Source organism: Empidonax traillii, unplaced genomic scaffold (assembly GCF_003031625.1).
Source record: "Empidonax traillii isolate 1590-97213 ecotype Southwest subspecies unplaced genomic scaffold, ASM303162v1 scaffold207:size1520225, whole genome shotgun sequence".
NCBI classification, from domain to species: domain Eukaryota; kingdom Metazoa; phylum Chordata; class Aves; order Passeriformes; family Tyrannidae; genus Empidonax; species Empidonax traillii.
The window spans coordinates 1312126-1337710 of record NW_020955400.1 but is presented as its reverse complement, the minus strand read 5'-3'; the positions used below and the strand labels follow the sequence as shown (position 1 = coordinate 1337710).

At 34.5% G+C, this 25585-nt stretch overlaps 1 protein-coding gene across 6 annotated transcripts in view; it reads left to right on the top strand.

The window, feature by feature from the left end:
• ADGB (androglobin) overlaps window positions 1–25585 on the top strand; it is a 112484-nt gene that overhangs the window by 55249 nt on the left and 31650 nt on the right. For 4 of the 6 annotated variants that reach the window (XM_027887349.1, XM_027887345.1, XM_027887350.1 and 1 more), the window contains 12 exons: window positions 288–333; window positions 3363–3513; window positions 5366–5429; window positions 7095–7197; window positions 8237–8378; window positions 10084–10198; window positions 11681–11848; window positions 13832–13970; window positions 19471–19602; window positions 22136–22229; window positions 23696–23830; window positions 24642–24795. In XM_027887349.1, coding sequence (XP_027743150.1) covers window positions 288–333; window positions 3363–3513; window positions 5366–5429; window positions 7095–7197; window positions 8237–8378; window positions 10084–10198; window positions 11681–11848; window positions 13832–13970; window positions 19471–19602; window positions 22136–22229; window positions 23696–23830; window positions 24642–24795 — 1443 coding nt within the window. The remainder of the gene's footprint in view (window positions 1–287; window positions 334–3362; window positions 3514–5365; window positions 5430–7094; window positions 7198–8236; window positions 8379–10083; window positions 10199–11680; window positions 11849–13831; window positions 13971–19470; window positions 19603–22135; window positions 22230–23695; window positions 23831–24641; window positions 24796–25585) is intronic. The other 2 variants (XM_027887346.1, XM_027887348.1) reach the window with 2 other exon arrangements.

The following is a 25585-nucleotide window of genomic DNA, read 5'->3' as shown; positions in this document are numbered from 1 at the left end:
ATAGTAGCATGTGAAACAGCTTTTATTTCTGACTCCAGATCACATGTACTTTTCTAGAAAAACATCAACCTGTCTAATGGTGATATATATAGGTAAGTATTATGGTGAAATTTACCGTAATGATAACTTACTAGTTTGTTCCTCTGTTTCTAGAAGGACTGCCAAAAAACCCGAGTATTTTCTTTAACAAAATACTGCAAGATTATAATCACCTTTGTTGCTTTTTTCTTTTTTTTCTTCTTCTTCTTTTGTTGTTGTTGTTGTTTTGTTTTGTTTTCACCATATAGGAGACCACTCCCTTTGGCCAGCAAAATGCAGAGATACCCGGTAAAGGTAAGTGTGTGAAATTTATAGTCAGACTTCCGCCATTCCCACAGCGTTTCGCCTCAGTGTTAATCCTCTTGTACATATATCAGCAGTCTTACTTATTTATGGGTGTTGGCTTTCTGGGAAAAGATTTCAAAGAAGTGGTGTTAGCATGTATAATTATGTAGAGTAGAATCTTCAATTTGATATTTTAAAAAAAATCTCTAATTTACAAGAATATTTTGGGAAAAAAACACTCTCCAGTAAAATAAGGTGTATTTTGTACAATGAGCTCTTTTCCTAATCACTCTGAATTATATTTCTTCTTTTTTTTCCTAAAAAATGTGAAAAAAACCAACAAATTTTATTTTAATAAACATTTCCTTTGAAATGTGTTTGAGATTAGTATTGGAAGAGAATTCAAAATTCAAAATTAATACCTCTTTGTTTATGTGAATGTCTGAAGAAACTGGTCAGGAGAAGTTTAAAAATAAGAGCCTTCTTTTTAAAAGTAGTGATCAGATTTGTTGGGTGCATGAATTTGTCGGGTCCTAAAACTGACTGCTAGGAAATACCTTTCCTTTTACTAGAGTTCTAAAAGTGAATCTTAGAGCAGAAGACAACATCAAATATGTGAAGAGTATTCATGCATCATTTACACCATGATTCATACATGTGACGTGTATCTTGGTTTTGGTTTTCAACTATTCAGTCCACATAGAAACCTGTGCAGTGCCTCTTTTTAAGCATTTTTAAAGATTGATTGTCATGGGCAGAGAAAGCTTAAGTGCCATTTTTAAAAACTTTCTACTTTTACTTTTTTCTCTGTAAAATGTCCATGATCCCATCTTCCAGTAATGGAGATATACAATTAATGTCCTCTCAGGTAAAGTGTGTGCACAGCTTCATGAGTTCTACAGTAACTGAGCTCAGTAATTTCAGAAATTTAGATATTTTCATAGATTATAACATTATCTTTATTCTGGAAAAATGCGCAACCATCAACCATCTCTGGTAATTCCCGAATAGGGTAATGAAAGATAAGGTTATAATGGGGAGAGGGAACAAATACTTGGATCGTACTGCAAGTATAATAAAGAGAGTTTATTTATGATATTTAAATATCTTGAAGCAAATATAAATCATACTTCTTCCAAACCTATACTAATAAATTGTTTTCGTACTTTTAATTACTAGCAATGATTTCAGCTACTATTTTGCTTGAATATCTTTTCTTATGAATTCTTACTTTTGTTAATATCATCCCGGTAAAAAAAGAACCAAACCATAAGAATCTCACTGTTTCAGAATGCTGCAAGTTAATGAGTTGGAAATACAACTTTTGCTTATTCTCTCACAGCTCAATGCCGAAAGCTAATAGAAATATGGTAGTTTGCAGTAGATAACTCTTTACGCCAACCATGATTATGTTGGGAAGTTGGACTATTTTTGTAGCTCTCATAATTAACTCATTCTTAAGTTAGTGTATCTCAATGGCCAGATTGCCATCTTTTCTGCTCACTCAGAACTCTGCTTAAGAAATGCCCATTGAAGAAAAGCTCCCACAGCACAACCAAGAAAAAGGATGAAATGAACATATTTTCATCCTCTGGCCTAGAATACTAATAATTCACATTACTACTATTCTGAAGTCTTTTGTACTCAGGTTCTCTTCACAATCTCCAGACCATCTCAGTCCAGGTGTTGTCATTTCTCCATGCAAAATCCATTTATACCAACTTCAGTTAGGTCATGAGTACTACTTTGTTTTAGTTCAAAATGATTCATTATGAGTCTTTAAACTCCACAGAAAATCTGATAGCATGAACCACATACCTAAACTGAGATAGACAGATAAATGTTTTATTCATGAGTAGGGGGCTTTAATACACTCTTAAACAATGCTAAAAATTGGTCAAATTTTGCAAAGTATGGGCATGGGAATTCAATAATTTTATCTCTTCAGAGTTTGGTTTAAGCACTTAGATAGTTAAAAATATGGATATTCTAATGTCAGAAGAGTTCTTTCTATTCACCTGAAGTAAATTTTAAACACATTCCTTTTGACAACAGTTATATTTTATAAGTACATTCACACATGTAAATAAAACCTTTCCTGGATAAATGATTGCTTTTCAACATGTCAAGCTTTTGGTTTAGGATTCTCTGTCCTTTTATGTTTTTCGGGGTTTTTTTTTGGTTAGTTTGTTTTGTGGTTTTGTTGTTGTTGTTGGTTTGGTTTGGTTTTGAGGGGGGGGTTAAGTTTAAAATAGAGGTTCACCAAATCTAATGACATATTTCTGTAAAAGTATAGGGCATCACTCTTTTTTCTGCTCCTCTTCAGAGTAGGAACTCATGAGCTTGCAAATCTATCAAAACAACAAATTTGTCCTAAAACATATAATAGTGCTTTGTTGTAAAACAAAAATTCATACAGTTGCACTTATTCTGCCTGTGTCATTGTTACAATAAAGTAGTAGTTTTCTGTAGATGAAGTGCTTTTCTATGATTTCCAATTCCTTTTGGTGCAGACACTGAATCTGATGGAAGTTGTGTGTACTATCACATTATTGTCATGATTATCTGTTGTCTCATAGAAATCTTGCTGTTCCAGTATTTGTGCAGAGAGATAATGAAATTAAAATACATGCTAAAAATGGAAAAACCAGTAAATGAAATTTCAAATTATCATGATGGAATTAAGTATGACATTACTGTACAGTGTGTATAGGATATATATGTTTACAGCGTAAATGCAGAGAAAATGGCATTACAACACAACTTAAAAAATTATTGAGTGATTAAAAAATGTGTCTACATGATATTTCTGTATTTATTTTTTGATATGAATCTGGCTTTAGTTCTGATTTTCCTACAACAAAGTTTCAGTCACCATTTGAGCTTTTTAGGCTAGTGGGATAGTTTTTGTTTTTGAACTTGGAGATGTATGGATTATTTCCTTGTAATTTTTGGATAATTTTTCAGTACAAGGATGATACTTTTTTAATGTGTATATTGTCACTGTATTGGCTCTGTATGTCTTTTTATCTTTACAGAAGAATTACGTAAAACTGTCAGTTTTGCTGCAAAACAAGTGTCAGAAACAGCTGATACTGAAGATAAATCGAAGGAAGAAACAGAGTCAGAAAAGACTTCTGTTTCCAGGGAAACCTGGATTAGCTTTGAGGACTTCTGTGTTTGTTTCCAGTAAGGAGTGGAGAGTTTGGGGTTTATTCCATAAAATATACAGTTTAACAGTGGTAAAATTCATAACATGTCTATATAAAAATCATATCTTCTTAACAGGTCTTCTTCGTATGACTATCCTGCCTTTCAGGGTGGTTTCAAGGCTACTTTTCAGACCAGACTTACTGTCCCTTTTGACAGTGAGCCTGTAGCTGCAGCCCCACTCTGTTCCTGCAGTGTGTCCTTCAGAGTAGAGTGAAGAACACAACCACCAGTTCCATAAATGATATGTCAGACTGCAATGAGGGGTGGAAGATTGTAGATTTTGGACTGTGTAGACATTAGGTGCTCACATACCTTACCCAGCAGCCACTGGGCACACAATCTGCATCAGAGCAACACAATTCTAAAATGAAAAATAGTTGTTGAAATCAGTTGCCATAAGCATACCTTAGCTTGGTCAACTAGGTGGTTTCTTTCACTCCCTTTTCAATATAACCCCAAGGCATTTATACCTCTGCAAACATAAAAAAAGCTGGTGTACTTGTAGCATCGTATCTTTAATTTCGATATTTAAGATTTAAGAAGACTAGTAAAATATATATATACTTTAGAGAATCTAAGATTGCTGAGGGGAGTAATTTTATCAGAGAAAATCCACCCAGGTTTTTTGGTTTGAATTTGTAACTGAGATTTATTTGTGAAGCTTTTATTTTCATAAATGGATGGTTTCTTGAGCAGATATTAAACTCTGCTCCCTCTCTAAAGGAAAATGTATAACTTCTATACCAGCCAGCAATACAGGAACATTAGGAGTAAAAGATTATAGATCACTTTAAGCCTTGCTAAGGTTTGCCTGTTACGTTTAGTTAGTCCCAAGTCCCAGAAGATAGAGCCTTCAGAAAAAAAGCATCACAACCAATGTAATTTCCTTTCAAAGTCTTGCGCACAGTGTCATATGGAGAGAATGTGAAATTTGAACTTTCTAACTTGTTAACCAAATTTTAAAGTACTGTTGACATTTTGTAGACCAATATTCATATTAATTAAGGCATAAAGCATATTTCAGTTTCTTGTTCTTATCTCTAAATGAGTGAGTTTTTTTTTTACTGTGAACTGATAAAGTAACTGTTAACAAAGTATCCCGATTGATCTTAGGAGACTTTATCCCTTAGAAGAAATTAGGCACTTAATATTTTAATTTTATCAGTCAGTTGAAAGTATTTTCTTGTCTGACGTGCCTACATCTCAAATACAGTCAAAATACGATGAATATTCATAGTTCATATCAAACTTTGAGAAACAAGAAAAATTTTAGCCACTGTAGGAATTGGTCAATGGGTCAGGATTCCTGTGATGTTCCGGGGTAATCAAAACATTAGAGTTCACATCATGATTCCATCCTCAATTAAAGCTGAAGTAATTTATGCCTTTGGTGAAATCAGGGTCAGAAAAAATTGTCAGTAACTATGTAGTTTTCTGTAGGTGTGCAAACAGCACATAACTGAAAAAGAGCATTTTTAATCTGTATAAAACAGTCCTTTCTTGCAATTATATTTTATTACAGTAAATTTTCAGATGGTCATGTAAGTTTTAGAGTAATATTAGCATGTTAGCATTTGTAGATTGAAACTGAACAAATTAGTGGCCTGACCTCCAATGGAAAACTGTAGAAATGCAGCAAAGATAAAAATTAGTGTCATCTACTTTCTCTGGAGATGAATTGTATTCCCCTTTTATGAAATGAAAACATGTTGAACCAATTTTGAGAAATACCTGGGAGTCTGATTTATGAAGGTAAAATTAATATGGTATTAAATAGACATGTACCTGAAAAATATCATTTGTACTGATTATTTTATATTCTCCTTAGGAACCTGTATATTTTCCACAATCCAGATACATATGCTTATAATTATCAGAAGACAGATTTTAAGGTATATGAATATATTGTTTGGTTTTTTTAATCTTTATCTAAGTGTTACATAAATAGGTAATACATACATCCTGAATGATGTTGGTAGATCATATAGAACTGCCATTACTGAAAGATAATAATGCATTAAGTTTATTGTAGTCAATACAAGTATATGTTCGCTAGCAAATGTCCAGAAGTATTTCACTGTATTTAAGACAAGGAAAAAATATTGTGGAGTACTACGGCACAAAAACAAAAAAATTGATTATGTAAATAATGCAAGTTGATAGTGAAGCAGATCTCCATCCTCTCTTTATTTTGATTTAAACCTACCTTATAACAACTCAATGTCTAACTTGAATTTAATCATGATTCAGCTGCAGAATCTGCCCTTTCATTCTCCTTCATCTTCCCCTGTCACCTAAAGCCCAAATCATGAGTCTATTTAGCATAGCCCTCCATTTTCTCTTTAAATGTTAAGACCTTTAGCTATTTACAGCATCCTGTTGCAGGGATTAAAAGTACCATTTAGTTACACTGAAATTATGAAATTTCTCTAAACCTGCCATTAGTTTGTATTATCAGAAGGTTATTCAACTTGCTTGAATACCCTGTTCCACCTCCAATTTTATAGTGTATCTGAAGTGTAATTTTAGAGTACCGAAATGCAAATTCCCGGCATGAACTTTCTGTAAAATCCTGTACTGGGAAGGTTAACTACACTTATTATGCTTCATAATTGTAGTATACCTGCAATTTCACACCTCTCTGTAATCACAAGAAATTTTCCTAATGACTGCATGATACACTTTCACAAGGCATAATCAGCATTAAGACTATGAAGCCTGTGTGCTGTTGTGCCAAAAAAACCCAACCCTTTGCTGTAAAACCATTCTAATTTTTTACGTTGATACAAATGAGGCATTTACACCACTAGGTAAATTCTCTATCATGCTTAATAAAATCATGCTTCCTATTACGATAGGAAGGCAGTAGTACTTGCATTCTAGGATCAAATACCAAAAAATGGATTTATATGACTCTGGAAAATCCAGGAAGACATGTATTGTAACAATTCTGAAGAAAGAAGCTCATTCAGATTCAGATTTTGAAGAATTTCTAGGAACAATAGAATCATTAGTTTCTAGTATTGACATAGGAGTTATGTAGCAAAGTTGCGAGTGAAAAATTTTGCCTCCTTAAATTTTTCTAGAAAAAAACATTATGAGGAAGGATCACTCATGTCTAAAAATTTAAAAAGTACATTTTTAAATTTTAATTTAAAAATTAAAAAAGCTTTCTTTCAAGCTTATTGTAATTAGTTTGAATCAGAAAGTTGCAGCACAAAAAATTTTTGATCTTCCATTGAATGTTGTTAGGCAAGTGCAACTACTGAATTGAGACTGAATATGAAGAATATTACATGAAAGTAGATATATTCTCATTCAAGTAACTGTTCTCTTTCCTTTTATCTCTTAACCGAACATTACAATACATGCAGCATTAGACTCTGGGTCTAAATTGCGTGTCTGAAATTTGGAAGAAGTAGTGACAATTAATTACCTTCTTGCCCTTCTGTAGCTATGGTCACCATATTCGAAATCTTAGCCATACTTTGTATAAGGGCAGTCAGACAGTATTCAATGAAAATGAAAGATGAATAAGTGTCTGTTTTTTTATGCAGTTTACTGATGACCAAGTCATCTATTATTTACTTGTGGACAGTCTGATGCCCATTGAAATCATAGTCAGCTTTTCTGCTTTAGTGCACTGGGATGATACTGGAGGTAAGGCCAACACAGGAAAAGTACATGTTAGTGTTTTGGTTTCCCTTTCTTAAATATTTCTGTGCTGTTGTATTTGGCTGTTCTGTGTTTGGGCACAGTTTGAGAGTTTAGCGTTAAATAGCCAAATTAATTCTAAGAAATACGCTAATATTCCAGCAATACTTCATCATTGTTTCATGTTGATGATGAATATTTTCGTGAAAGGATCCCTCCCTTTACTGTTTATTACAATTTGCTGTAAGCTTTTCATCACTATATTTCTAGTGTGGACTTCCTTGTGTTTCTTGGGGTTTCTTTTTTACAAATTTCATTCTTGCAATCTACTTTATGCCTTAGCTGATCATAATGCCATAAAAACAGCAGTATAAATGAAGTCTATTTTTAAAATTATTTTTTAACTTGTGCTTAGTAAGTTCTTAAGTATGTTTAAAGTTGGCTTCTTTCAAGATCCAAAACTGGGAATATTTAAATAAAAATCATTTGTATTTCATGAAAAACATAGAATGGTATTCAAGAAAGCTAAGTCATGTTATGATAGTTGGCGTAGGTTAACCAGATATTTAAACACTGGATATGAATGTAATTTTAGTGCATCCACAGTGGTGGAGAGAGAACCAAAAGAAAGCTTAAAAAACCCAAACTGACCATTCTGTTAAAATAATTAAACTTTAAGCTATAAATACAAGTAAATATAAGCTTTTTATGGCTGTTTCCTTCACTTGCATGTGGGCAGAATGGATTTCTATGGAGTTTTACAGTAGCCTGAAATGACTTGGAAGATATCTGATGTACATATTCTTCTAACACATTCTTTTGACTATTATTTTAAAGCAAATGGTACAAATAAGCCATATTGTGTGCCACCTATGCATTTGAAATGACTGGCTTTTTTCTCCGAGTTAGCAAAGCCTAAATGAAGACTTTGCTGGCTGTCAAGTAGCTACAGATTCCATGTGTTTGTCTTAATTTTATAGTTATTCACCCTTCCAGTATTGTGTGGGCTGTGTTTTGATTTGTTGTGTTTTTTTTCTTAATCTAGGAACTAAACAAGAATGTTCTAGTATTTCAAAGGGTGTGCTGACGGTTGAACATTTCTCTTGGAAGTCTGCGACTCCTGGAGAGCTTGTATTAAAGATGCATACATCTGCCACCAAAGCTACTGTGTTAAATCTTCCTGCTGGGTATGTATGAGGCTTTGTTTCTGTCCTGACACTTTAATCCTAAGGCTTGAGGTGATTGTCTACTTTACACAGTAATTAAGAGTTTATTTTCTAAAACAACATTTTTGGAATATCAAGCTGGTTGATAGCTAGGATTTGGTAAGACTACCAAGTTGCTATGAATTTACCAAAACTTTTATTCTGACTAGAATGATTTTGAAATGTTCCCTGGAGTAGCAAGAAAAATTTAAGAATTAGCGTTTTTTAGTGGAACTGTAAAAACATGATGATACCATAGGAGGTTTCAATGCGTTTCTTGAAACAGGATTTATGAAACATGACAGGAGAAATCCTAAGGTTATTCCTGAAGCCTTTCATATCTTACTTCCCATTCACATAGCACTTTATATTATTTATATTATAGCATACTGAAATTAAAGATCTTTAATAGTGCTCTTTATTCGTTTTGATTTAGACTAAAATTGGAATAGTTATTTTTATGTTTGTAGGCTAGTTCTGCCTCCACATGTATTTCCCTAATGTAGTTTCCAAGAGTTGCATACCTCTGTCCTGTAGGGAAGGCAAAAATGTTGATCTTTTTGCACCTCCAAATTTCAAAGCTAACAGAGATACAAGCAGCTCAAATTTATATGCTGCCCATCTTTGATTCTCCCTACTCCAGGCAAAGCCAGGAAGCTTTCAGTCAGATTTAATTTACAGCAGTTGTGGGAGATGAATGGGCTTGTTGACCACTTCCCCGTTTCATTCCAAATGAGAATTTGGAACTTTCTAAGCCAGGAAGGCACTCTTTTCCCGCTGTTTGTTAGTGGCCAGAGGGCATTGAAATTTCTCTTGAAAGGAGATGCAATTAAAAAATGCGAGTATGTGTGTGGGAATAACTCTCCTTTCTTACTCCCACCACTGGATTCCTGGTTAACACTTTGAAGCTACAGCCTGAATGAACTTCTCCAGCTAGATGCAATTTTGTCAATGATCTGAGATCATGATGCTTTGGTATCAGCCAGCTCCTCAAGCATTTCAGTGGGATTGCAAGATAGTGTTGGCTAGAGAGAAAAGCATGAATCCATTGTTTTGTATAGCTGTAACTAGGAATAGTTTCTTTTATGATTAGAGTCTGTTATAGGATACAGTTAGGCAAACAAGAATGAGCTGAGTGTATCACAATATGTCATAACTGAATTTCTTTCTGTTGGTAACCTTAGGAGGTTATTATTGGGTAGTTTGGCCTGCAGTTGCACCATATAATGGTCACTCAGTAGTGTTCATCAAGCCTGATACAATTATACACTAATTTTTCCTTGTTTTGTCAATACAAACATGGAAATTTTGGTTTAAGTGATGCATGACCAGAAGACTTGATGACTTCTCAAAGCTTTCTAGAGGAGATACGTTTAAAGTGTACCTAAATATAATCCTGATTAAAAAATTTGTGGTTTGTAGCTATATGAAATAGTGAGTCCACCTATTTTGCTTAACAAAACCAAAATAAAACCCAAACAAATAAAAATAAAATAATACTGACTTCTCTGATTTCGCCTACTCTCTACAGCTGGAGGTTCTTGAAAAGAAAGGAGTTAGTCATCTAGGATTTTGAAGCACAAGGACAACTAGAAAAGGATTTCAGTATTATCAAATGCAGAAAAGAAAAGCTTAAGAATTGCTGTAACTTAAAAAAAAAAGTTAATTTATTTTTTCTTGAATGTAGGCGACACACATTCCTCTTCACAGTAAGTTCTCCCATAGGGCACCATATTCATCTGTGTACCATCGTGCCGTGTGTCTTTGGAGAAGAGGATGATGTGATGCCAGCTCTTGAAAAGGTATGTGTAATAAATATTACACATGTGTATAAGTCAAGTATTGTGATAACAGTATTTCAGACTATTTATTAGTTTTAAAGTGAAGTAATATTGGATTTTCATTTAGAGTTATTATGTTTAATGGTATAATATTAATTTCAATATTCAGTGGATAAGGGCATAAAAGATACGTGTTTTATGGCACAAGAGGCACTGAGATGGATATTGCTAAAAATCATCTTACATGTAAGTTAGGATTGGGTAGTATTGTGATTTACATGAGACAGAAGCATAAAATATGAAAAATACTCGTACTGGAATATATATGTCTGAGATACCATATAGCTCACTTTTTGGGGTATGTGACAAAATACATGTACAGACTATAATTAATATGCAAAAATACCTGCCTACTAAAATAAATTGTCACATCAGTAAAGTTAGTTTTTTTTCCCATGAGCTCACATATTACTCACTGGGTCCCAGAGCAGCTTTTATATCTAAAATGAGCAGTTTAATCAAACAACTTTTCATAGTTGAGATAAGAGGCCCAGGAGAGCAATTACTACAGCTTTTCTTCTTCATTGTCTACAATCCAGACAAATATCCATATTTTCAAAATTTCTTTGGCAAGCAGTAAGCCCAAATATTTTTCATGGGCACTGAGGGGAGGGAATATAGTTTCTAGCTAATGGTTTTGCAAAAATATTTTAAAAGGTGAGTGTGACAACAAATTTACATAGCAGTGTAGATTTAGGGTCCTAATAATAGAGCACTAAAGCATACTTATTCCATTTATTTTAGCAAGGAAGTTTAAATATAAGAAGTTCGTCCATTAACAATATTTTAGGGCTATACTAATCCCTTGCCTTCAATTTCTGGATGAAAAGCTATTTGTTGTCAAGAAAATAAAGCAGAATCTTATTCTTGGATCTTCTCTGCATTTCATTTTAAAGACAGCAATTTCTCTACAAAGTGTCATTTGCAGGAAAGTATCCATATTCTTGCACAGAAATCCTGATGAAGATTAAAGATGCTTTAGGCAGCATGTATTCTGTCATTGTTTTCAGGGGGATACAAATACTAATTTGTCCTTTTATAACAGAAGATGCTGAGCATTTCAGCTGGCAAAGTCATATTATCACTGCAGTAGAAAGTCTCTGTATGCATCTTATTTTTGTTTAAATTTCCTAGAACTATTGGTACAGGAAAAAACAATTAATAGATATCTGTTATGGTGCCTGTTATAGTGTTTATATACTGTTTTACCTTTTAATTTTGGTAAAAATTTCGGTAAAATCAGTGACAATTTTATATGCTTTTGAATACCAGGACCTAATTGATTTTACAGTTTATAAAATAATAACAATTCCTTGGATTCAGAAAAGTTTTGTACTTCAGTGCAGGAAGAAAACTTGTATGCTGTCACAGCCTAGAAAGGAAACAAGCAAAAATTTTAAAGCAATCTTTCTATCGGTGGTTGGGTGTATTCTCTCTCCCCAGGAGAGCGCTCGGTTTACAGAACAAGCTACAGCTATCCTGAAAGCTGTTGGAAATGTGATAAATAATTACAGCAGTGAGGATGAGCTTTCTAAAGCCTTGAAGGAACTGGAACTAACTCTCTGTCCTCCTGGTATCCATGGTACTGGAATGGCTGAAGAACTCTACAAGGTGAACAAACAATTTTAATAAACACGTTAAACATTTTAATAAACATTAAAAGCTACAGCAGCTGGATAACAGCTTAACATTGTCATTATCCTCTTCAAAACAATGTCTATGCATTTAAAAAGGAGCACCTGCATGCTCTGAATGGGGCATTTGTTATAATGTAAGCCCAAATAGCATTACTTGGAACTGTATGATAATTTTCTTCTTTTAATAAGAACAAATTTCAGTATGCACAGAACAGCATGTTCTAAATCAAGTCTGTTTTTGTCAATCTAGTTTAGCATACTTTGGGGCAGAAGCATGAGGGGTCTTTATATTAAGACTTCATTTTGTATTTAAAAGACTCTCCCTGAAATTCAGAACAGCCAGAATGGTTCTTTTCTGTGTCTTATGTTAATGGAACAGAAAAACATTATTGCAGCTTATATTACTGTAGGCAGTAATGATTTTGTTTCACTAATAGCATTTTTAGGTGTTTTTCTTTCTTTCTCGAAACTGCAGAATTCTTATTTAACTTTTCTGCTCCGTATGTATGATAAATTAAAGGGCCTTTAGATACATGATGAAAATGTTACACTTTTCTGTAGATCTCTATCCTTTGGGTTTTCAATATTGTAATAAGATTGTAACAAATAAAGTTTTAAAAAGGACATGCTAATTTTTATTTGTATGCAAACATTGATAGTACTGTTATCAAGTTATAACTTGATAATAATCAAGTTAGAACTTGATCATTATAAAGTCAGTACTTTATATATTCCACATTTGTTTACTTTCATCACAGTACTAGAAAGCTCGTGAAGCTTAAACTATGTATTTTAGAATATTGAATAGAAAAAGGAGTTTAATATTTTCATAATCACTGATATTAAATTTAAAACGCCTAAGACAGTGCTTTTATATATTGACACCATGCTCAAACTCAGCAAAACAACAGAATTAAGAAAGAATGATTCCAGGTGCACCGCTCAGGAAGGAGGTCGTTTTCATGCCAAGTCCACCAGAAAAAAAATTGATTTGAACTCTCTGGAATGGAAAATACAAATTTTAAATGCATATGCTCGCATGAACACACATACTTCTTCCTCTCTCACCCTCTAAGAAGACCAATGTATAACTGAAAAACTATAAAAAGCCAGAAATTGGATAAATGAGAGACACTGAGCTGACAGTGATTCAAGACTGAAAATATGGAAATAATCTTTCTTTAATACAATGAAAAACTACTCTGAATGTAAGAATGAATGTAGTAGATTCTTTCTTCACCAGTCTTAAATATTAAAAAGATGAGTTTAATAATAATAAAATAAATAAAATGTTTCCAGAAAGCAGAAGAATCCACAATTAAGGGCAATGAAAAAGAGAAATTATGTCTTTTCCATTAAGTTATTACTATGTTCTTCAACTCAGATTATGGAACAGGTTTTGAAAAACACACTCTAAATTTTCCATCTGCTAAAGGAGGGAAAAATAAAACTAATAAAAAAAGAGAGACTGTATTTCTGCTCTTTAAAGAGCATAATGTGTCAAGAATAAAAATAGAGCCAAATCCAATAGAGCCCCTTCTCTGTGGTGCCACCTCTTACTCTAGTAAGCAAGCCCATTCAGTTGTCGGTCTCTGTTCTGTAACCTCCAGTCATGAATGCCAGTTGTCATGATAACAATTGTATTATGTTCTTCTCTGGTATAAGGCCACCAATCTACTACAAATATACTAAGATATTTTGGGTAATAAAACACTGTAGAATAAGTCCTATTTTTAGTAAACCAGACATGATTTTCTCTTGATTGTTGGCTTGAAGCATTGTAGTCCTACACCTGGAACTAATTTTCAGATACTTTATTTTTGTGGAGGAAGTTTGAGACTTCATTTTTACATGATAAAAGAGCTAAACAGTTTTTTGAAACAATAAACAGAAGCAATATAAATCAGCTTTTAAAAATTAATCATTCTTTAAATGCTTTTCCTCATTTTGATTTTAGGTTTTCAATATTGCATTTTGGTGTTTGATCAATGATATAATAGACAAGACGACTTCTTACAGATATAAACTTGCCTTCAGGTCTTTCACTTTGGATTTTGAAGACTTTAAGATTTCTGGGGATGACCCTGTGTTTTCAGGTACTGTATTGGTATGGCTAATGGCTTCAAATATATCTGCCCATTCTTATTTTCAAGGAAGCCAACTCTTCACTAATCTTGTTTTTTCTTGACTGAGTAGGCACAGTTTGTTTTAAAGCCAAAGACTTTTATTGTTGACAGCACATCTGAGAGTCAACTCAGAATAGAAAGGATCATTTTCTTTGTTCCAGAAAGTCTGTTTAGCCTTTTTTATGTTATAAAATAGCCCTGAGTCTTCCCTGGCTTGCATTTACCAGTATTGAAGAACATTAACAAACACCTATAGGTGCATTTTCTACCTACACTGATACCTGATGATACTGCAGATCATCACTTTTGTTCAAATTACCAGCTGAAAACATCATGAATGCATATATTGTTCAGGAAATGAGAGTGGAGAAAGACCTTTGTTGAAAGTTTCTTAGTTATGGGTTGAGGATTTTTTGTTTGTTTCTTTTAGGGGGAGGGATATTCTGATTTTTGTTGGCTTGCTTGCTTATTTGCTTTCTTGCTTGTTTTTTAAGCTTATTCTTTGGAAAATTGTGTTGGCTAGTTAGGTGCCTAATCACATACATGCAGTGTGGAATTGGCTACAGCACCATCCACCTCTTCTCCAGCCTGTGATTAGGGTATGCTGTGTACCCAAACGTACTGTGAGAGGATCCAGTGGAAGGCCAACTTGTTTATTTCAAGTAGGGATAACTCTCTTCCTGCAGGTTTTTTGCTTCATTTTGTATGCAGGCTGGAGGCATTATGTATTAAGTTTGCCTGGCAACCAAATATATGGTTCTTTTCCATTTCAGGACTTACTTTTCAGTCTGTGTAACTTTTTAATCTATCAATATTAACGTTTAAAAATAAAAGCTTTATGTGTATGGTTTCATACTACATCAAAACAAGGATTTATCTGAAAAACAGGCAGGAAGATACATGATCACCATTTGAAGGCCTTTCAGAGGGACTTAGCTTTTCCTTCTTCTCTTATGAATTTACAGAATAAAGCATTTCTACTTGGTCAGTCAAAATGATGCTAACTTCCTTTTGATTATTCATTTTATTCCAGAAAATCAGATTAAAAAAAAATTAAAATTTAGACAAAAATCTTTACTGACACAATGGTGTAATACTCTCATTCTTTTAAGAAAGCACATAAGATACACTTGTCTCTCTTTACTGGGGACTTTCCTCCAAAACTCTTCTCTTCTGAAGGTCATTCTTCTGTGAGACAGCAGGCATTTTGAAGGGAGTTGCATCCCATGGCAAGAGTATAAGGGTCAGCATATTGACATTTGTCACACCGCTTGAAGTCAACAACACCTGTCATATTTTTTCAAGATGACTGTGCTACTGATTTCTGTATTCCAAAAAAACCCCTTAAACACTTGTCAGCAATAAAAGAGAAGATATTTTTAAAATAGATTTGAATAATTAGCACAGTTGACAGGTTGTAACAAAGACCTCATATGTATTACTAAAATATGTGATCCACTGTGACAGAATATTTTTTAGGATTTGGGCAGTGAATCAAAAAAGTGGAATGAATGTATGAAGGAAGTTCTGTTTCAGTTTTCTTTCCTCCAGTGCCCCTTTTAATATATTTGCTTTTACAGAATTAAATTACAAAATATTCCTATTGGACTGTAAAGTTAATTGTTTCCCTGTGGTTTTATTGACATTGGACGTTTTTTCACCTTTATTAACGTTTGCCCTGCTTAATAAAGGCTGCATTGGAGTAAGTGTATGATTTGTTCAGGTTCCATCCAGAACCCTAAAGAAATAAAGCATATAAAACAAGTGAAGAAGTCAAGGAAAAATAGGTAGATATAAGGAAAAAACAGGGGAGGAATGCATTGTAGGAACTTCTAGAAGGATTGGTATCACCTGATTTGCTTGGCCCATTAGCACTGCTGCATTGTCAGGATGTTGCTCAGATCTTGTTAAGACTTTAATTGTAACCCTTTGGAACCTAACAGACATCAGTGCAAACTACCATAACAGAGGACTGAAATATTCTTGTTGTCTATGTCTGAGAGTATATCAGGTCAAATCTGAGATTTTTTTTTTTTTTTTTTTTGAAATATCACCTCTATTTTATATTAGCATATTCATTTTGCACTGTGTGCTGAATTATCTCAAGATTTACTAAGGGCAGGAATATTGTGATGTACTGCAGTTAGCAATCATGTCTGATAAGGTTTCTGAGAAGCCATCCCAAAAATGATATAGTGGTGTTTATTTGTCTGCCAAATATCATCCATCCCCATGGAGCAATTCACACAGGAGCCACGAGAAGCAAGTGGAAGACAGTGCTGTGTATGCATATGAAACAGAGACAGTAATTTCTGAAGCTGAATGCTTCTCCATGGCATAGCTCTTCTATGGTCTTGTGGGAAGAGAGTGGATAAAGGGGCCCTGCAGAACTCCGGGCAGTCATGAGATGCTGAATTTGTAGAGGTATGTGATGCCTACTGGGAAAGGAAGCATACCAGGATGATGTTACACAAGAGAGAGACTTGATGGCTCAATAATGCTTGCCTGCTCTCTGTTGCACATATTCTTGGCCTTTTCCTGGTTGCACTGGGCCCAATAGTGAGCCAGCTCAGTTCATTAACTCCCTGAAAGTCTTTGGCACTGGTTTTCAAGAGGCTCGAACACCTGACAGTCATTTAGGCACATTTCAAAGGCCACATTTCTTTCTCACCGATAAATTCTGACTTTGAAGTTGGAAGTGGAATACCCTTTGTGTACAGTTCTTTTAAAACCTTCTGGTCTGAAGTTTTACCTAGAAGTCAAGCTGTTTGCTATAAGCTTATCTCAGCTGTGTAAACCGTAATTGAGAAGTCCTGTTCCTGCTTAGTTCTTTTCCAGAATAAGCTTCTCTTTCCTCCAGGAACATAGGTGAAGATCAGTGATCATACAGTTGTTGATGTGTGACTGAAGAGAGAATTTGAACATTTGTTTCTTCTTGCACTTTGGATTTGAACTTGAGTTCCAGTAAAGGGTGAAGGAAAGTTTGACATTAATTGGTTGAATATGTAAAGTGTTTGTTGAGTACATGCAAACCACACCTTTTTTAAAAAAATCATTGTTACTTCACCTACAAGAAAACTTCAGCTGATTTCACAGTGAACAAAGCCTTGCAAGTCTGCTTTGAAATTTTCAGTTTATTATTAGAAGAGGTGTCTTCTGATTAATAGTGAAGATATGCCAGAAATTTTTGATGAATCAGTTTTCAGTCATGATGTCAAATTTGAAGCATTGACTAGTTAATATTAGTTTATTTAAAGCATGTCACAGTAACACATTTCTCTGCTTGTAAGACATAATATTAAGAAATGTTAAGTAAAAAGAGCCTTTAAAGATCAGAATATTAATTTAGACCTCATTACTTTGACTTGAATGTTACAAAGAAAAATATTTTTGTTCTTCTGATATTGTAATAAAGTTAGGACAAAAAAGAAACTCCTTAGGAATGTATACTTTCAAAAGACATTCAGCATTTTTGGTTTTTTGGCCTGTTCTAGGGTAACTTTTTACAGTTTCTATGAATAGAATTCATTTCTGTTTGACACTTCATCCAAATTTTTTATATTTGTGTATTCAGAAACAGTTTATTATTTAATTGAATGCATATCCATATATACTTTAGCCTCACAAATGAAATGTTTTATTTCCAGATACATACATCTTCATTTCTAGTTGTAGAGTTGACTTGCCATCCTCGGTGGATAAACTTTAAAGTGTGTTCATAGGGCAACACCAGATCAATGCTTTCCATGTGTACTTTTATATATTAGGATCTCCTTACTTATTTGGTCAATATGTGTATATATGTGTTCATATAGAAACTATACAACTTCTACTTTATAATATATTATTTTACCTTATATGAGGAATGTCAGCTCTGCAGCAGAGGTCATTCTTCTGAGCTGAAACATATGCTGAAAATTGAAGTCTACTTCCTTTCCTTGAAAACAGTTATTAGTAGAGTCAAAAGCCATTTTGCCACTGGGTTTTTAAATTATAAAATAGACAAGCTTGTAGATGGAACAAATTCATTTTGAAATGTGTAACACTGATGAATAAATGGGAGAAGCTAAGAGCCAAAATCTTGTAGAGATGCACAGACAGGCCACATCTTAGAACATGTTAAATTCCAGTTGGATGTTAGGAAAATATTTTTATCAATGAGGCTAGTGAAAATTTGGGAGAGAATGCCAGCAAAGTTATGGGGTCTCTGTGGTTGTGAAAGTATTAAAAACTGTACTGGAAATTTACTCAAAACCATAAGCAACCTACTCTAAATTGATCTGTTTGGATGTGGAATTGGACCAGATGACCTTCAGTGAGCCACTCCAGCCCTTACTATTTTGTGATTTTATACTGTTTTTCTAAAAGGGGTTGTAGCATTGATACTGTGGAATTCTAGTCTTTTCTATTGAATTAGGCTTGTGTAATCTTTCAGAGTCACCAAATATTAAAGGGGCTTTCTGGAGTTCGGAAATGCATCATCGATGAGAAAAGGTGGTTGGGAACTCAGCCAGATTCACCACTATTCAACAGAAAATATTACATTGAAACATGTGGTCTGTCTGATGAAGGCAATATCTTTTCTTAAACCATTTGGTTTGTCTGCAATGTTGTCTACATCTTTCATACAGATTCCTCTCTTCTCTTTTTTTGTTTGTTGGTACTTCCTTCTGCAGAACTGTTTTCTTCCTATCATGCTGTCTCATTCCTCTTGGTCCGTATCTTTGCAGCTCCAGACTGGCCTCCTGGCACTGGCTCCTTGTAGTGTTGCTCCCCACACCTTCCTCCTAAGCCGTGGTGGTAATGGCTCCCAGGACACCTTCAAAGAGCTCATTACTAACCTGTCAGAACCTATTAATTTCTGTTCCACTGCAAAACTTCTTGGTAACAAAGTCAGAGAAGTGAACTCTCCCTTTATTGTAGATCTTATCCTTATTCCATGTCTCCTTAGTGAAGGCAGAACAAAATGTTTTGAACAACAGTGGTGTTTAAATTATCACTTAATAAAATTATCAGATTGAGAGACAGAATTTAAATTTTTGTGAAGCTCTTTTAAGGTGTGTTTACAGTCAGGCTTTAATGTATCAAATCCTTTTGGTTCATATTCAGAAGGATACTTTGAAATTACGTTAGGAGGCAATTCTAAAAAATGTACTGCAATAGCTGGCAATAAAGAGAAGAATTAAATGATTTGGTATTTGGAATTATCATAGTGATTGCATTTTGACTTTGTGTGATTATACAGTCTATTTTCTCTAATTTTATCATAAAACCATATCTTAAAACCAAAATTTTAAGAGTAATATTTTTGTCAGAAAAGTTTTATGCAGAAACCACATTGTTTCTGAGTCACAGATCCCTTGCCCTTTTGTGTTTGTTTGGTTGGGGTTTTTTTATTATTTTTAATTCATTATAAGCATCTGCAGGACTTCTAGTGTTGTAGATGTTGGTCATTCTCCCCTTCTTTTAGAGACCAGTGAGCAGAATCTCAGTAGTTGGCAGGACCGAACTCCCACATCTGAAGAACAAGCAGCAGCTCTCAAAATTCAAGCCATCTGGAGAGGGTCCTATGTTAGGACAGTACTGAAGAGCAGAAGACCAGGTATGTCCTTTAAAAATGCCTTTCAAAAATGTTTCATATCTTATCTTATTCAGATCAAAGGATCACAGAATATGTCAAGTTGGAAGGGACACAGAAGGATCATCAAGTCCAATTCCTGGCCCTGCACAGGATCCTCCCCAAGAGTCACACCATGTGCCTGAGAGTATCATCCAAATGCTTCTTGAACTCTGTCAGGCTTGATGCTGTGACCACTTCCCTGGGGAGCCTGTTCCTGTGCCCAACCACCCTCTGGTTGAAGGACCCTTTTCTAATATCCAACCTAAACCTCCCCTGACACAACTTAAGGCTATTCCCTTGGGTACCACTGATTATCACAGAGATGAGATCAGTCCTTTAAGGATTTTTTGACCAATTAATATCTAGTTAAAATTAACTGAAATGCAGTAAACATTATACTTCTATTAAGTCTACCTAACCACTCAACACATACAGTATTAAAAAGTAGAGAAAAGATTCACTACTCCCCCTTAATATGCATAGAGATTAAACCAGAATTTACATCCATATACATTTTACTCAGAGCTGGGCAATAATGTTTTGTGGATTTTTTCCTGGAAATATAAAGGAAATCATACAAGAACATGAGCTTCATAGTGGATAATAAGTGAAACGCACACAGTAGCAGTGTCTGATACTTTGCTCCAAAGATACTATACCTGATACTATGTTTTTTATGTATATAGAGGAATCTTACATAGCAGTTCAAGACTTGTAGTACATTTCCTATTCAGCAGTTCTATTATCTCAGCTTAAATATTGTGTCCAAGTGCAGTGTCCACAGTCCAGGACAAAAGAAAGCTAGATAGCAGCTGCGGAATTCTGAGTAGAGTTGCAAGAATCAGGGTTAAAGAGGAAGCTTGTAATTGCAGGCTGTTGGTTTGTAATTTCAGAAAGACAAGATAAAGACTTCACTGTAACCTTTAAGTACACATATGAGTAAAGAAATTTGATAGTGATAGGGTCTTTAGCCTGAGATCCGAAGGCTTAACAAGAAGATCTTTGGACTCAGATTCAAAGATTTTGACTTGAAACCCCACACATTCTAGTTAGAAGGGGCATTTATTTTTAAAAGGATAAGGTGTTTATTGGAATAAACCCAGATTTGTGTTGTACTCCTGAAAACTTTTAAAATCAAACAGATTCTCATAAAATTTAAAATTAATAATTTATTTATGGCATTAGTATGTTAGCAGAACTGTTACATAGAGCGTTAGATCACAGTGATTGCTTTTAGCCTCACAGTATGGGAATGCCTGAGGATCATGACAAAGAAAACTGCTCCATTGTAAGATATACATTACCTCTTTAGTAAGTAATTGCCATTCTGCTGAAAGCTCCTTCTTAAATTGCCATAATTGCTGGGGCTCTTTCATCTATGCATTTACCTGTGCCAGATGGTCTCTTCTGTCTTTTGTACCTTCATCTCCTCATCTGTAAATCTGGTGTTGCCTCTCTCACCTGTAGCCAAGTCTTGCTTAATCTTTCTTACTAAGTAGTCTAATGCCTTTCTATATTTGTTTTTGAAGTGCCATGCAAATTAGGAATTTCCCTAAACTTTGACTAGTATTATTAATCCCTACAAATCCTAGAGCTCAGAAGCTGTTCCTTCTGAAGTTTAGATTTTAGATTTTTTTTTTGTCATTTGAGCACTATATTAATATACCAACTCTTCTCCTCATTTGTCTATAGTATCTTTCTTAATTTCTGATCTGATACCTTTAATTCTGGTATTACCTTAAAGTCCTATACTATGGGGTTTTTTCAATCATAGAATGTTTTTTCTCTTTTCCTTCCATTATATATAATTATTCTCTCTTATTTGTCAGTAAAATGTTACTATTCTCACCCCTCTTTTTGTTTTTGTTTGTTTGTTTGGTTTTAGTTTTGTCTTGTTTTACTTTCCCCCCTCCAGTTCCATTGCTAGTTGCTTATGCAGTAAAGGAGAATTTCACCTAACTTAAGTCTTGACAAGTTAGACAACAAGTCCAGACTAGTTACCTACTCTTCATCTGTGTTCTGTGGATAGAAGTAGACACTTGAGATAACAACACATCCTGTCATCTGAGAGGGATTCAGTGTGGGTAGGATTATTTACCTGCTGGAACTGCCCAATTCTTTTCTTTTTAACTGCAAAAATAGCCTAGGTACATCCCTTCCTGGTATATGCAAATGAGAGCTGATTGGAATTAAAGAACCTGTTCTCTGAGGACCGAGATCACCACATATCACTTCATGTTACGGTGAAGAAAATAGAGAAAATATTGATCACAACATTTTTGCAGTTGTAGGAGTGCTGAAAAGTACAAAGGTGATGAACAATGGAATATCCTCTGTCAAAGGAGAAAACAGTTTTCAGCTCAGTGAGACCTCTGTAAAACTACAAATAAAAACTAGTGATTCATAAGGCAATTTACTTGTATGAGTGGCATTTTTCAAAAGTATTTGGCAGGTGTAAAATTAAAACAATGAAGAAATAGGATGTTATATTTTCTAACTTTTTTATTATTTCTAGGTACTAGAGAAAACGCTAATGTTGAAGAAACCTTGAAAACATTGTGGTCTGTGATTGAATTAAATTTTGAACAGTGTGCTGTAATGTTGTTAAGGTAATCGTGCAATGAATAAAACTATTCGATTGCAGGCAGTAACATAGAATTGTCATAAATTGCTATTTCACAAAATAAACATGGTAAGAGCATTATTAGGTTTAAAATTGCCAAACCCTCTTGGAAGAGATGAGATGTTTTTAGTGAAGATATGCTATGCTTTATTCTGTGTACTCTACATGAGTAAAATCTAATTTGTAGATCTGTTATGGATTTTTTTCCTACAACTTGAGCTACAATATTACCTTTTTCCTGTAGGGTGTTTCATAAGTATAGATCTGATACTGGTTCCTTAGTTAAGCAGTTAGCTAGTTAATTTAAAGAAGTGTTTCGATTTGTGCTATCTGCTCAGGAATCCTGGTTGACATTAGAAAGGGAATAACTATACTGTTTAATTTTAACACAGTTTATTATATAGTCAGAGGACTTTTTGTTGCACTTGCTTGAAGCAAAGTAGATGTATTTCTAGGTAGATGCTTTCCCTGGTATTTTATTACAGCTTTTGCAAAGATGGTTATTCCAATTTCAGTCATGTTCATTAAGTCATTTGAAGCATGACACTTTTTGAGGATCACACTTGTTCAGAAATCTCTCTGCTAGTGTTCCCACAACTGATCTAGCAGGAGATCAGTTCTTCCAGGGGTAAGGAGTGTGAGCTAGCAGTAACTACTACCTTTAAGTATAAATCGTTACTCCCTATAACCAGGAACTTGAGCAGCACTCATATCAGGTATGATTTCATTTTACTTTTTAGTGTTTCTAATCCTGTAAAACCTTTGTATGTTGATGGTATTAGTACTTTGCAACCCCAGCCTTGTTCCAAATATTAGACTTCCATTTTAGATTAGAAGCACCTCTAAATCAGCAAATTGGATTCAGTTTTTAGTCTGCCTTCAGACTTTTAAAACTTATGGGGCTGGTTCATAGGCATAGGCATTGTACCAAGGGATACATTTGGGTGTTAAAATCATGCTAATGTACTTGTGCCTAATTTTTTTTTAAAATCTGACAGAATTGCATTGAATTTAACAAGTTAGCCCCTTGGCCAATAAGTTTTCCTTTAATCCCTTTCTTGTTCAAAAAAGCTTTAAAATTAAATAAAGGGGTTTCTAATCTCCTAATGATGCCACAGCTTGAAGATCACAGCTTAATATAACGACAGTTATGCTGTTGTCTCTTTAAAAAAAAAGAGGTAAAGTTTTGTAGAAGCCATAACATTTTGGGCTATTAGAAGCAGCTGTAGTCATGGATAGACTGATGGAGAGAAATATGTGTGTTTGCCATTATCTCTGAAAGAGCTGATCACTACGTGATTTTTTTTCCAGAGAACAGCTACTAGAGAAACATTTTTATATTGTTGTTTTGCATTCATGCACAAAGCAGTGTTATTCATTATTAGAATAAGTAAAAGTCAGGGTATATGTGCCTTCCTGATTAGATTAAAATATTTGTTTTCTGCTTTCCAGAGAAATGTTTAAAAGAAACTTTAAGGCAATTGAAAAGTTTCCTTGTTATGAAGATGAATGGTGTAAAATGTCTTTTGCTGATTATGATGTAACGTGTGCTGATCACCCACCACATGTGTGGTTTTTGGTTTTTAGGTGAGTTTCATACAGCCCTATATAACTATTATTGGAAAGTAGTATTGATACGCTGTGTTTTTTCATTAACCTGCTTTAAAAACTTACTTTTATCTGCCTGCTTTTTCTAAATTCTGATGTATACTTGTCCTGTTTTCAGCTAAAGCAGAGTTCATTTTCTTGTTCATTTTTTCTTCATTTTCTTCCTAGTAGCTGGTGCAGTGCTGTGTGTTTGGATTTAGTTTGGGAATAATGTTGATAACACATTGATGTTTTGCCTGTTGCTGAGTAGTGCTTACCCCAAGTCAAGAACTTTCCGATGTCTCACATTCTGGCAGTGGGAAGGTGCATAAAAATCTGGCAGAGAGCATGGCCAGGACAGCTGTGCTGAACTGGCCAAAGGGATGTCCCATACCACAGAACAGCATGCTTAGTGTATAAACTGGGGGGGAATTACCTGGATGGGAGCCGATCATCGCTCGGGAGCAAGCATCAATCAGTCAGTGTGTGGTGAACAGTTGTATTGTGCATCCCTTGTTTCTATTGGTTTCTGTTATTCTCTCTTCCTCTCCATATAATTAAAATTATTAATATTATTAGCATATTTATTATTATAATTTGTTTCAGTTATTAAATTTTTCTTAACACACAAGGTTTACCTTTCCTTTCTGATTCTTCTCCCTGGGGTGGGTTGGGTGGGGGGAGTGAGCAAGTGGCTGTGTGGTACTTAGTTGCTGGATGGGGTTAAACCATGACAACACTTTTGCTCTGTGTTACACAAATCCTTTTATTTGTGAAAATAATTTTGATACAATTTGAATTTTTTTTTTAGAGAAGTATTTATTGTTCCAGAAGACATGCTTATAGTGACAAAGGTGTATACCACAATCCCTTCTTGTAGACTTCGTGTTGTTGATAATGACACACTGGAGGAAATGCCACATATCTTTTTTGAAGTGGTACCTCATGTTTATCCCAAAAATAAGGTAAATGCAAAGAATTGTTGGGAAAAGTATAGTTTTAAAAATAATAAGTGCCCAAATTCTGTGGGCATTTTTAGGTACGTCATAGTGTTCTACTTAAAAGTGCATCCTTATTTATTAGCTAGTTTGAACAGGGATTATCACTAATTTGCTTCTGTGCTAAACTTTTTATAGTGAAGGAATAGCCTTAATTTTCTTTGATATTTTTTGCTGTTGCTAAGTGGAGAAATATCATTTGGTTCCCTGTGCTGTACTATTTTGTGGCAGTATGATTGATGTTAATGCTGTGCATCTGAAAAACAACTTTCAAGAGTTAAGGGTCAAACTAAAAATCAAGTTTAAATAGCCTTTTCTAAATAATTTCTACAAAAATTAGCATGCATATTCAGATGCTAAGGGTAACTGCAGCAGTGATGCCAAATACAGCTATTGACATGATGGTCCTCCCCATCCTTCCCCTCCCCCCCCCCCCCCCCCCCCCCCCCCCCCCCCCCCCCCCCGTCTAGTACTGCATGTTACTTTGGAAGTATTGGTGTAAATTACTTCTAAAAAATTCTCTATATTGCTAAATAATTATTACAGTTTCTCATCCTCCTGCCTTTTGACCTTGGGCTAAAGAAGACACTCCTGTCAATCTTACCTCAGAGTTATATGTTCTATGCTCTTTATTACTCTTCTCCTCTGGACTCTTTCCAACTGCTGTTATTTGAGGTTTTTTCCTTATTTATCATGCGTAACACTGAGCACAGTAAACTTTATTCCAGCGTTTAACTGGTGGCTATACAAATGGTGA